The sequence below is a fragment of the Phyllostomus discolor genome, chromosome 1 (assembly GCF_004126475.2).
Source record: "Phyllostomus discolor isolate MPI-MPIP mPhyDis1 chromosome 1, mPhyDis1.pri.v3, whole genome shotgun sequence".
In the NCBI taxonomy this organism is placed as follows: domain Eukaryota; kingdom Metazoa; phylum Chordata; class Mammalia; order Chiroptera; family Phyllostomidae; genus Phyllostomus; species Phyllostomus discolor.
The window spans coordinates 172,798,138-172,812,512 of NC_040903.2; the positions used below are offsets into that span (position 1 = coordinate 172,798,138).

Genomic DNA, 14,375 nt, shown 5'->3' on the forward strand with positions numbered 1-14,375 from the left:
AATCAGATCTAAGGGTGAATGAGGCTCCTTGTGGGTAAATTCCTTAAGTACAGTACCTCAAGTACAGTTTCTGTTGATCTGAAGACTTGTAAGCTAAAGACAATTTATGTGCCCCTCACATGTACAACATCCAATGGCATGGCATATATAGAATTGTTATAGATCCTCCTCTTCAAATAGTGGAGAAGTGGAAGACATGCAAGAGTCATAGGAATTGTGGAATCCAACCAGACACAGGTTGGAAGCTCCTTGATTAGTATTCAAGGCTAGGGAACAATTCTTGATTCTTGGCTAAGTATTTTTGTGTTCTTGATTCTGTCCTCTGAGTTACTCTTTTCTGATGTAAGGTAGCATGTGTTTGCAGCTTAGTGGGATGTTTTTTCAGTCTGTTTTCTCCTTGTAGAAATGTGAGGGTCCGAAGGCCTCTTGTACTCTCTCCTTTCAGTCTAACTTAGCAGTATATCTGCCAATATAAATTTTCAAAACTTTGCAAGTCTCCTACAAATCTCATTGGGATTCATGGTAGTGAACAAAAGCCATACCCCAAAATTTCTTCAAAATAAGCCACCTCTAACTTCAGATTCTGCTGAGACAATTGGAGAAAACACCATTAAGCTTCTAATAAAACATCTTGGTTTTTTTCTATAGCTTTAAAAGACTTTTAGGGTTATATCCTCAATTTCATCTTTAGACCATGTTTCCCTGAAAGTTACCTGTATTTTGTCTTTGTCTTTGAAGCCATTTCTTAAATTTAGCATTATTTTGCCATCTGGGGAATCTGGGAATTTTTGAAAAACTATCAATATGCATTCCTTTTTGTTCAGTAGTCCTTTTAACTTAACTCTCTCTTGTATAAGCAGCAAGAAGAAGCCAGAAGGCAAACCAAACACTGGAAATCTCAACTAGATCACCCAGTTATCATTTATTTTCTATGTTCCTGTGGGCAAGTGTTGCTAAATTTTCTGCCACTACACAATACCCTTTCTTGCAATTTCTAGTAAGATTTAACATACTCTCAAGTTCACAATGCAGCCTCCTCGAAAGCCGTCATATTGAGTTGGCCAAAAAGTCTGTTTAGCTTTTTCCATAAAAGACACGTTTTCATTTTCACCAATAACTTTATTGATTTGGATATTTTGAGTATGTTGGCTATCTCCCATTATTGGCTTCTAGTGGGTAGAGGCCAGGGGTGCTGCTAAACATCTTCCAGTGCACAAGACAGCCCCACAGCAAAGAATTATTTGGCCAAAATGTCAATTGTACCAAGAAAATTTGCAAACCACTTTTGACATGTTCGACCAGTCACAGCACCTTCTCCATATGCTGTACAAATCTTTCTGGGGGGTTTCAGTTGTGTTTTCACCTTTCTTGAAGAAAGCATAATATGCCAAAAATGTTGTACATCTTTCATCTTCAATATTAAAATGGCTACACAAAAATTCACCAATTTTGGTAAGTTTTTAAAAAAATGCATGCTGCGCCCTGGCTGGTATAGCTCAGTGGATTGAGCACAGGCCTGCAAAGGGTCCCAGGTTTGAGTCCCAGTCAGGGCACATGCCTGGGTTGTGGGCTGGGTCCCCGGTTAGGGGCATACAGGAGGCAACCACACATTGATGTTTCCCTTTCTCCTTCCCTTCCTCTCTCTCTACAAAATAAATAAAATCTAAAAAAAAAAATGCATGCTGCTATGATAGGTGTCACAATCTAGCAAAATTGTTTCAAATGATTTGTTAGTACAATCTAACAAAATTGTTTCAAATGAAGTTAAAGACAACTAAGCACTACTAGAGCCATCATACAGAAAAAAACTAAACAAACTTTTTGGCCAACCCAATACTTCCCAACAGTTTTGTCAAGGCTCCTTGGGCCTGCACTAACACTGTCTTCAAAGTCCTTCCAACTTCTTTTCACTGCTCTGTTCCAAATCCACAGCTGTTTTTGTTACAGCTACACTCTTCCAGTATCAAAATCTATTCAACTTATTTCAGGTACAATTCTCAGTTCATATACCATGAAATTCATCCTTTTAAAGTATACATTCAGTGGGTTTTAGTATACCGATAGGGTTTTGCATCCATTCTAGAACATCTTCACTCAAGAAATCCTATACCCATTATTCCCATTTCTCTTTCCTCACAGGCTCTGGTAACTGCCAACCTACTTTTTATCTCTTTGGATTTGCCTATAATGGACATTTCATATAGAGTTCATACAATGTGTAGCCTCTTGTGTCTGGCTTTTTTCATTTAGTGTAATGTGCATTAGTTATCTATTGTTGCATAACAAATTACTCCATCTCATAATTTCCATGTTTCCTAAGTTTGGGAGCTGATTAGCTGAGTGGTTATAGCTCAGGGTCTCTCGTGTGATTGTGAGAAATATGTTAACAGGGGCTTCAGTCATTTGAAAGCTTGACTGGGAAAGACTTCCGGCAAGATGGAGGAATAGGTGGACGCACCGTACCTCCTCGTACAACCAAGATTAGAAAACCAATAATTTACAATAATTTACTATCACAAGAACACCCAGGTCCGGCAGAGGATTTATCTGAATGGAAGTCGGGCAGCCAAGAAGTTGAAGTAGACGCGTTCATCCGGACTGGTAGGAGAAGACGAGCCGGGCGGGCGCGGGGTTAGCTCGGGTCGGCGGCGCGCAGAGGTAGGGGGAAGGTTTGGCGCGAAATCGGCGCAAAAGCCATCCGGCGCGCAAGAAGGCAGCGGTGATCCCTGAGTACGCAAGCTGCGGCTGGCAGACCCAGAGGGGTAGCGATTGTGGACCAGGGCAGAGCTCGCGGCCCAGAAGCCCAGACAAGCGTCTGAGTCCAGGGGAACGGAACTACCGCCATTGTTTTCTCCGCCCCACCCCCACATATAACGTCACAATCTAGCGACTGGGATGCCCAGCCCCGGTGAGCACCTAAGGCTCCGCCCCCCCACCGTAACAAGAGCAACCAGACCGGGGAAAAAAAAAAGGAGAGACAGGGGGAAAAAAAACCATGTTTTCAACAGAGCAGATCAGTCCCCCAGGACTCATCCTTTTGAGCGACCAAGAATTAGCCAATCTATCAGATGCGCAGTTCAAAACACTGGTGATCAGAAAGCTCACGGAACTGGTTGATTTTGGACGAAATTTAGATGAAAGAATGCAGATTACCATAAAACAGATGCAGGAAGACACGCGGAGGAGAGCCAATAGTGAAAGGAAGGAATATGAGTCTCAAAACAATACAGTGGACCAGAAGGAAGATAGAATCAACCAAGCAGGAAAGCATGATGAAATAAGAATTCAAAAAATTGAGGAAAAGATTAAGAGCATCCAAGACACCTTTAAACGTTCCAATATCCGAATTATAGGGGTACCAGAATCGGACGGGGAAAAGCAACAGATTGAGCACGTAGTTGAACAAATAATAAAGGAGAACTTCCCCAATCTGGCAAAGGGAACAGTCTTCCAAGAAATCCAAGAAGCTCAGAGAGCCCCAAAGAAGTTGGACCCAAGAAGAAACACACCAAGGCACATCAGAATTACATTAGCCAAGGTAAAAATGAAGGAGAGAATCCTAGAAGCAGCAAGAGGTAAGGGGACAGTAACCTACAAAGGAGTTCCCATCAGACTGTCAGCTGATTTCTCCAAAGAGACCTTACAGGCAAGGAGGGGCTGGAAAGAAATATTCCAAGTCATGAAAGACAAGGACCTACATCCCAGATTGCTCTATCCAGCAAAGCTCTCATTTAGAATGGAAGGGCAGATAAAGTGCTTCTCAGATAAGGTCAAGTTAAAGGAGTTCATCATCACCAAGCCCTTATTTTATGAAATGCTAAAGGGACTTATCTAAGAAAAGAAGGTAAAGAAAAGACATGTATAGTAAAAGGACAGCAAACTCACAAATATTAACAACCACACCTAAAGCAAAACCAAAAGAAACTAAGTAAACAATTAGAACAGGAACAGAACCACAGAAATGGAGGGCACATGGAGGGTTAGCAGCAGGGGGGTGGGAGGAGGAGAGAGGGGGAAAAGGTATAGAGAATAAGTAGCATAGAATGTAGGTTGAAAATAGATAGGGGGAGGGCAAGAATAGTACGGGAAATGTAGAAACTAAAGAACTCATAAGTATGACACATGGACATGAACTAAAGGGGGAAATGTGGGTGGGAGGGGTACAGGGTGGAGGGGAGAGAAGGGGGGAAATGGGACAAATGTAATAGCATAATCAATAAAATATATTAAAAAAAAAAAGAATACAGAGTTAAGCTCTGGTTAGTGTGGCTCAGTGGATTGAGTGCCAGCCTGCAAACCAAAGCATTGTAGGTTCAGTCCCCAGTCAGGGCACCTGCCTGGGCTGTGGGCCAGGTCCCCAGTAGGGGACACATGAGAGGCAACCACACATTGATGTTATCTCTCCCTTTCTTTTTCCCTCCCTTGCCCTCTGTCTAAAAATAAAATAAATAAAATCTTTAAAAAAAAAAAAAGAAAGCTTGACTGGGGCTAGAGGATCCGATTCCAAGATGGCTCACCCTTATGGCTATAGGCAAGAGGGCTTGATGAATTTGACAAGAGTTCTGTTTTTCATTACATGGGCCTCTCCATAGGTATGCTTGACTATCTTACAGAAAGACTGAAAGGCCTCCTTTAGATTGAGTGAAGAGTGAACAAGGCAAAGCCACAATGTATTTTATAATCCAGCCCTGGAAGTCATATAATATCACTTATGCTAGATTCTATTGGTCACACAGACCAACTCTGATTCAGTTTGGGGGAGGTCTACATAATGGCTAAATCTCAGAAGTAGGGGTCACTGGGAGCCATCTTGGAGACTGGTTCCACAAACGGCTTATTGTAGTGAACATACTGGGAAATTTTGTTGTAACAGCCATAGATGATGTACATTGGAGATTATACTGAATTCAGAAAATTCCAAAAACAATTGAAGTTTTTATATACCCCAATAAAAGGTTTTTCTGTCATTCTGAGCCCTAAACCCATTTCTTCACTTTCCATTTTGATTTATAAAGGTAAATAGAGGAATATGAGTTGGTTGAAGTATAAAGAAAGTAGCTTCTATGAACGGATGCATTTTGTCTCCTTACTTCTTTCTTGCTTTTCCTGATCTCTTAATCTTATATTCATGTTTGTAAATTTTTTCAATCCATGCTGTATTTTTTTAATCCTCGCCCAAGGACATGCTTTATTGATTTTAGGGAGAGAGGAGAGAGTATTGATTGGTTACCTCCCATATGTGCCCTGACCAGGGACAGAACTCACAATCTAGGTATGTGCCCTGACCAGGAACTGAAATTGTAACCTTTGAGGTAAGGGCAACACTCCAAAATCAAAGGAGTCACCCAGCCAGGGACAAGTCTCTACCCTAAAAGGAGCTCCTGATAACTCAAGCCCCAAATGCAGTCCTAATTATGCTGTATTATCAGGGTCACATAAATCCAAGGCATTACACTGTGATTGTTACTATATTAAATATGTACTTCTAAAACGTGCTTCCAGAGTTATAATAGCAAAATTATATTTACAAATAACAAGGGACTTCTTTCCATTTGTAATTGTTTAACTCCATTTAGAGCAATTTGGAAACGGACTGAAAATCAAGTAAAGTATGTAGGGCTTCTACTCTTGAAATGAAGCACAAACCAAATGAAGCACAATATATATATATTTAAATTTGGTTTAAATTTAAATATATATATTTAAATATATACTAAATATATGCACATAATAAGGCATATATTAATTTATAACATGCACACATACTTAGGAAAAAAAGGAAACGGGGGAATTTTCCCATAATCAAAACTTTATTGAAAAGCTGACACCAAAATAGGAAATCATTGTTGTATACTTACAAAATTAAATGTAATTACATTATCTTGGTAGATTAAGTAGAATTACTGAACTGATAAGGCTTTCTGTGATAACACAATTCAGGAAGCTGTGTCGATCATTAGTGTTGCTTTCTTCTAAAAGAACACCCTGCAATGGAATTACAAAAGCATATTAAATACAAGTCTATTCTATTTTTGGTATATACATTTTTAAATTTTATTTATTTTTTTAGAGACAGGAAAAAGGAGGGAGAAAGAGAAGGAGAGAAACATTGATTGATTGCCTCTTGTACGCCTCCAACTGGGGACCTGGCCTGTAACCCAAGCATATGCTATGACCAGGAATTGAACTGGCAATCTTTTGGTTAGCAGGCTGTCATTCAACCCACTGAACCATACCCGCCAGGGCTCTTTGGTCTAGTTTTAATGGTAAAAAATACTAAGAAATGAGGATACTAAGATTGGTCTTAGTGTTAAAGTAAAAAATACTGAAGTAAAAAAACTTATGTTTAAGGAATATTACATTAATATTGATATAAAAGCACTGGGTGCTTTTTTTATATTGCTATAAAAACAATATTGATAATATCATTACATTATTATTGATATACAATATAATTATATCAATATGTTAAATTGATATAATATTGGTATTTGGGGGATATATTGATCCCCAAAATATCACAAGCAAATTTCAAATATCATAATGGAATTCTAAATCTATAAGTTGTACTATAGAAAACTTTATACATAACTACTATTTTTATTTACTGCACAAAAGAGAGGAATTAAAATACATAGATTTTTAAAATTTTTTAATTTTTAGAGAGGGGGGAGAGAGGGAGGAAGACAGGGAGAGAATCGCTGATGTGAGAGAGAAACATTGATAGATTGCCTCTCATACATGCCCCTAAACAGGGTGAACTGTACCACAGGCATGTGCTCTGACCCAAAATTGAGCCAGCAGAGCCAGCGACCTTTGCAGAACAACACCCAGCCAACTGAGCCACACTGGTCAAGACAAAATTTGATTTTTATATTAACCATTAAGTAGTTACTTGTAGATATCAAACCTCTAGCATTTAAATTTACATAATATCTGTTACTTAGCTAGCAATGATAAAAACTGTCTTAAATCTTATGATACATATGAAACAAATTATTTACAAGAGAAGTTTTTAAATCCTAAGTTTAAAAAAAATCCATGTCCTATTGTATGTATTGTTTTGCTCCATTCTGATTTAATATTCCAAGTTAGGCAAACTATGTGACCAAATACAACATAATTAAGTGTTCCTAACTAAAAAAAAATAATATTCAAAGGAGTTCTTTACAAGGTCAAGAGTATAGACTTATCCAATTAAACACGGCACTCTTTACTGAAAGTGTACATAATAGACAAAATTATTTTGGCAATTATGAATTTAAGACTTCTTTTAAACTGATTTTTAGTAAAGGCAGAGACATTTACAATGATAAAATCTCATCACTGGGTTAGAAAATGCCAAATGACATACCTTCTGTGAGTCTAGCCTTTCCTCCCGTCGGCTGGCACAACACTGTGGAACAACCTACGCAGAGAACCACTGTCTGAGCGTGGCTGAAAACCGTGGTGATCTTGTAGCAACCTAAAAAAGGGCCATGTTAAAAGTGAAAAGCAGAAAATACAGCACTTGTTCAACATATTTCTAGTGAAGACCTTGTAAAGGATTAAGTACTTAAGTGTGGCATATAGCAATTACAACAGCAAGCTGCATATGTAACTGAAACTTCTCTAGTAGCCACAAAATTGTTAAATATTACCATTTCAACGTGTAATCAATAATGGGGGGGTGCTACTTCAAAATCTGGTGTGTACTTTACACTGAAGGAATATTTATTTACATTTTGACTAGCCACATTTCAGTGTGCAGGGGCTACGTATGTAGCCAATGGCCACCATATTGGGCAGCACAGCCTCACACTAAAGAATCAACAGACTTTTCATTGCATCATGAAAAGGAAAACTCATCATCTTATCAGTTTAAGGACTTAGTAAGTCAGAAGTCATATTCCCTTCGGAGACCCATCTTCACCCCTTTCCCCAAAATGTTTCTACAGTGGTTTGAATATATTATGAAAAGGTTCAATTCTGTTATCCCACTTCTACTCAACAGAGGGTCCTAAAAATATACACACCACACTACTGAAATTTTCATTGGGAAAGGAATTAAATTTGAAAATTTACCTGGACATTTTACATCCATAAAATAAGAATTTGGACTTTGAACTAGTCGTTTCTTTTTATGTTTTTTCTTTTCCTCTTCCAAGGACGGATGTAGTAAATCTCTAGCCAACTGAATAAAACAGCCTGTTATTACTACTAAAATGGAAACACAATGCTGGCATATTTAATCAGACGTGACATATACATGCAAAAATAACAGTCACACTCAGCAGAGACAACATTTCAGGGGGTATTTTTTAAAGCTTAACTGTCATCAATACATTCTGTAGCGCTTGCGTTCTCCCAGGCCCGATAAAGGGGCTCCCTGACGATCGGGAAATATATGGTACGGTTAACCCCGTTCTTCTTCACTCAGCTGAGAAACAATCCCCGATAAAAACAAAACTGGGGCGCTAAGCGAGAACGTGACCCCGACCTGGCCCCGCCGAGAGTAGAAACGGTGAGACAGGCCTGACAATGCGGGCCCCGGGAGATTTCGGCAACACCTCCCCCCCCACCCCGCCCCGATCCCGCCCGCCTCCGCCGCCCCGGGTTAAGCCTCTGATCTGACAGGAGTTCGGAGTGGCTCAGGAGTGGCAGTCCTGGATGGAGCTGACATGTAAGGCAACTGCGAAGTCCGTTTTAAAAAGTAAACAAGCAGACAATCGCTTCCAAAGGAGACAGAGGGGGCGAACACCACGAAAGAGCCCGAAAGAGACACACCACAAACAGCCAAAAAGACTTTAAAACACAGCCTCGTGCGAGCCCACCAAAAACCCAGACGGATAAGTTCCCGGGGAAGCTGTCCCCTCCTAGCCACCGGCGCCAGGTCCCTGCTCAGGGCGCCCCAGCTGTCCCCACTCCACGCCCTTGCAGGGCCGCCCGGACAAGTCCCAACCAGTCCGCCACGCGCAAAGAGCTGCGCGATCCCAGCCGCGTCGCCGGGTGTCGCAGGGAGCCCCAGGGGCCAGCGGAGCCGTCGGACTGACCCGACCCCGGCCGGTCGACACTCTGAGAAACTCGAAACAAGCCTGAGAGTAAACAACTCACAGGCATGTTGATCCTTTCGCGAGGCCAGCCGTCCAGCTCTCAAAGGCGACACCCCTGGCAGGCAGCACGCGATCCGGAGTCGGGCATCAACTTCCGGGAGAGAGGAGGCTGGGAGAGGAGGGGCGGACCGGCGGGGCGGCGGGCTGTCCGCTCTAGCCGCTCCTCTCGGTGGTCGGGCAGGTCTCCGGCCAAGTCCGGAGGTCCTGGGTTGGGGAAGAATGTGAGTGTTGTGCCAGTCCGAGTGCCGGGACTCCGCAAAGTCCGCGGACCCCGCGAACCTAACGGGCTGTGGGGCTGGAGCTGCCGGCCGTAGAGCTCCGCACCGGACCAGCGAGACCCGGGGCCGGGTGCAGGCCACGCTCTGTGCCCGGCCGGGAAGCCTCCTCGTGCGTAGGCCGCGTGAAGGGCGTGCGGCAGCGTCGCGAAACTCCGCGTGCGGAGCCGGGAGGGCATGCCGGTCCACTAGTCACGATTTGGCCGCCAAGCCCGTCTGCTCTCTTTTCGCTGGGCTACTGTCCGCTGTTCTTGTGTGTGTTAAACACAATATTATTAATTAAAACTATTAACACGTGCCAGGGAGATTATGGAAGAGGCTCCTAATTTGTGCTTCAAGGCTTCCAAGGCACTACTAAAGTTCCCTGTGGGCTGAGGCTGTGCCTTGGCTTTGCTTGGCCCTAACAAAGTTTTTAAGAAGCACAGATTTTCTGCCATGCTTCGTTCACTGCGAGGCTCCCTCCTGTCCTTTAGAGAGTATGCGAACTTCCCAGAGTGGACAACTCAGGCATAAAAAAAAACAGTATGTCTCAGATCTGAAATAGTTTTGATGAGGAAGACACGCTTGAGGGATGAGTGTGTGAGGGAATGTGATCTACAGCTAAGAGACCAGGAAGACACTTGACCAGTGAATTGTCCTATAAAGACCTTTTTAATCGCCTTTTTCTGTCTTTGCAAAAATAATATATGCATAACACACACTTTGGAAAATTCAGAAAAATAGAAAATTAAAATCACCACACAGATGAACATGTTAAACATTTTGACCTATGTCCTTCCACACTATTATTCACTTACATACTGGTTTATTTTGGGTTTTGTTTAACATAATTGGTATCATCTCGTGCCTATTCCTTTTTAGACTTCATTTTCCCCCAACTTAGTATATATTGAACATTGCTCCGTGTTACTACATATTTTCCTAATTATGACTTTTACTGGGTACATTGCAGTGTTCATCATTTGAATATATAGCCTTTCATCCATATGCTAAATTGGAGTTATGTATTTAATATTCTAAATACGAAAAATATTAAATATTTTCAGACAGATAAGTATGTAGAATAATACAATTGTGTAGGCAAAATAATGGCCCCCAAAGACTTCAGTGTCCTAATGCCCAGGACCTGTAGTTACATGGCAAGTTGAATTAAGGTTACTAATTAGCTGACTTAAACCAGGAAAAATATCCTGGGTTGTCTGGGTAGGCCCAATGTAATTACAAGGGTCCTTAAAAGTGGAAGAGGAAGCCAGATAAAGCTAATCAAAGAAAAAGATGTGTTGATGAAAAAGCCAGCTATGTCACTGGCTTTGAAGATGGAAGAAGGGGGCCATGAGCCAAGGAATGTGTTCAGCCTCCAGAAGCCTGAAAAGGCCAGGAAATGGACTCTCCCCTAGACCCTCCAGAAGGGACACATGCCTGCCAGCACCTCAGTTTGAAGGGTGAGACTTGGGTCAGACTGAACTGGAAAACTGTAAAGTGACAAATTTGTGTTGTTTAAAGCCACAGACTTCATGATAATTTGTTACAGCACCAATAAAAAACTAATACAATAATGAAGACCCACGTACCCACCCCCTGACTCTATCAATCCCAATGTCAGTACTTCTGACCCCCAGTGTTTCACTAAGTAACACTGTAGTAAACATTCTTGTAGATAAGTATTTGTGCACATACTTGATTATTTCCTTAGGATAAATTTCTGGAGGAGGAATTGCTGGGTTAAAAGTCATGCACATTTGCAGACTTATATGAGATAAACTACCAAATTACCCTCCAAAAAAGTCAAACCAATTTACATTCCAGATGGAAATGTTTGAAAATGCCCCTGTTTTGCTCCCTTGACAATACTGGATATTATGTTTTTCCCCGTGTCAGTGAATCCAGAAGAATGATATGGCATTTTGTCATATTTCACTGTTGTATTAATACTTTCCATATGCTTATTGCTCATTATGAGCACTTTTCTGTTGGGATGATCATCTGTTTCATTCTTATGTGTTCTATATTAAGGATATTAACTGAATATTTTCCCAACTTGTTTTCTATTAGTTTTATCTTGTTAATTTTAGTTTTTGGTGATTTAAAAATCATACAGTAAATTTATATATATACATATATACTGTATAATGCAGGCATACCTTGTTTTATTGCATCTTATTGCACATCACATGTTGCATGTTTTACAAATGGAGGACAAGACCCTCCACCAGTAAAAGGATTACATCTCTCCTAAGTGTGATGCTCACTTTATTACAGTGGTCTGGAACCAAACCCGCAGTATCTCCAAGTATGACTGTATATTTTAAACCTATTGGTTTGCTTTTTTTTTTTTAAGACATGCTTTGACCACCTTAGGAACAGCTAAATATTTGCCTATACTTTCTTCTAATTCTTTTTTTAGGATTTTATTTATTTATTTTTAGAGAGAGGGGAAGGAAGGGAGAAAGAAGGGGAGTGAAACATCAATGTATGGTTGCCTCTCATGTAGCCCCTCCTGGGGACATGGCCTGCAACCAGACATGTGCCTTGACTGGGAATTGAAGTGGTGATTCTTTGGTTCACAGGCCAGTGCTCAATCCACTGAACTACACCAGTCAGGGTCTTCTAATTCTTTTGTTGTGATTGTTATTTTTTGACTTTTTAATTAACCTGGAATTTATTTTGGCACTTGATCTATAGTAGGAATCGGAATAGCTTCTAATGATCAGGCCTAACTATTGCTTCCGTTCCTTAACCAGTGCCCAGTACAGCATCAAACCCTCCAACTTCTGAGAAACTGGGGTAGCATGAGAAATAGAACTCTCAAGAGCAAGAAGACCTGAACTCTTTTTATAATTTTGCTACCCGCTCCAGAGCTCAGTTTCTCCTAAAATGTCATCTGGGTTTTTGCACAGATGGTAGATGAAGGAACATGAAGACAGATTCAGGGACCCAGAGTCCCTTTGCCTTGGTATACTGTTCTCCGGGATCCTGCAAGAGGAGCTCCCACCTGGCTTCCCAAGGAACCATGAAATGCCCATTGGAGTTCTGTTTACTGCCTGAGAACTCTCCAGCTGTTTGATCTGGCCAGGTCTGATAAGGTACTGCTGAACTCTCCCAGTCAGCACCTGGCTGCCTTCATCTCAGAAGTGTGCAGCCATCTTCTCTCTTCCCCCTTTACTGACTTCAGACACTGGGAAAACTTGCAGGTGGTGGGAGGTAAGCTGGGAACCCAACTCATGCTAAATTTCAAGGTGGCCAAGACTAGTTCTAAATAGATCAGATTCCACTTTCCTCTGGGTTAGAGTTCTTCATGCTTGTGTCCTTTTTTCCCCAGAAAGATGGTCAGAGGTTTCGCTTAGTTTAGTTTTCAAGAAACCTGGAGTGTGAGGTGGGAGCTCTAAGTAACTTTTCACACTTCTGCCTTTCTAAGCACTTTTTTGAGATGCTCAGAGAAATCAGTGTCATTAGCAAACTTTAACAAGGCTACATTCTTCTTTCTCTTCCTTCTATTGTCCACCTGTTTGCCGGTCTCAAAGCACATGTGACTTATTCTCAACACATGCCTGAAATCAGCAGCAACCTCTGGAAAGCCCACCTTTTCTCTACATACCAGTTCTTCAACAGGGTCACAACCATTGTTCCAGAAGCTCCATTGTAAGAGTTCACATCCACCTGTCATTCATAAAGATGTTTGACACTCTCAGGTAAGCTCCCCTCCATAAGGGGGTAAGAGTCTCAGATGAACACTATGCTGTCATTTTATTTTCCATACCAACTTAATTTCTGATGGAGGCTGAGCCCTTATGGAGCTGGTGCTATAGATTGAATGTTTGTGTCCCCCCAAAATTCATATGTCAAATCCTAACCCCCAATATGTTCCACTGGGAAGTGAGGGCTTTGGAAAGTGGTTAGGTTATCAGGGTGGAGCCCCATGAATGGGATGAGTGCCTTTATAAATGAGGCCTCAGAGAGCTCCCTGCTGCCATATAAAGACACAGTGAGAAGACTGCCTTCTATGAACAAGGAAGTTGACTCTCTCCAGGTACCAAATCTGCTAAAGCCCTTGACCTTGGACTTCCTAGCCTCCAAAATTGTGAGAAGTTAATATATGTTGTTTAAACCACCGAATCTGTGTCCAGGAGGCTGCCTCTGATGGGCTACAGCAGCTGGGTTCTCTTGCCCCCTAGATTGTAGTTGGGTTGGGCCAATGGGAGGCCTTAGCAAGAAATCACAGGGCAGGAGAAGAGCAGTGTCAGGGTATTTATTCCCAAGGGTTTATCCTCGGTGGGCCATTTTCTCCCAAGTGGTTGTGTTCTCTAAGGGTTTCAGTTGCTTCAGGTTTTCCTTTCCCACAGCTCTCATGTGATTCTAATCACCACTTCCTCCCCTTTTGGCCCTTTGACCTGAGAGGTGGAACCTTACAATCTTTTGCTGGTTTCTGTTAACCCTGCCTCAGCCTTGTAAATAGTCCCTACAAGATGCTAACTTCAGTTGCCCATTTTGAATGGGCCATCTGTGATCTGCCAGAACCCAGACATGGGGATCCCCTGCCAGGATGTGCTCCTTCTTAGCCTGGAAGACTGTATGGATGTGGTCCATTGGCTCTTCAGTCATCCAGCCTGGTCACCCCAGGGATGTCCATCGTCCCTGCCTGTGGAACCCTTTGGGTTTAACAGGCCGTGGCTTGAGATGGATATGGGCACCTTTAGGGAGACATCTGAGAGTCCTAGCCATGCAGATCTTTGCCACCTCGTGGGCTAACAGCATTGGGAAAACCTGGGAAGTTTTTGGAAATGCAAACTTTCAGGCCCCACCCCAGACATTCTGAGTCAGAATCTGCCTGAGTCTCCAGGGAAGAAAGTGAGCTACTTAGAGGCCAAGTGCTCTTTCAAACTCCACTGTCTTCTCACAGCTCACAGTGAAGATGTTTTGTGAAGATGTTAGGGTAAGCAAAAATGTATGCAAATGTCATCTCTCCCTTTTCTGAACTCCTGTGGCACTTACTGCCCACGTTAATCATCGC

General features: G+C 41.9%; 1 protein-coding gene across 1 annotated transcript; it reads right to left on the reverse strand.

Moving 5' to 3' along the window:
- Positions 1-5,789: 5,789 nt before the first annotated feature.
- Positions 5,790-9,223, reverse strand: RPS27L (ribosomal protein S27 like). The gene is made up of 4 exons (XM_028506892.2): positions 9,094-9,223; positions 8,065-8,173; positions 7,355-7,465; positions 5,790-5,985 (listed from the first exon to the last, which is right to left on the reverse strand). The coding sequence occupies exons 1-4, from the start codon at positions 9,097-9,099 to the stop codon at positions 5,957-5,959; spliced, it is 255 nt and encodes an 84-aa protein (XP_028362693.1). The 5' UTR covers positions 9,100-9,223; the 3' UTR covers positions 5,790-5,956.
- Positions 9,224-14,375: the final 5,152 nt, after the last annotated feature.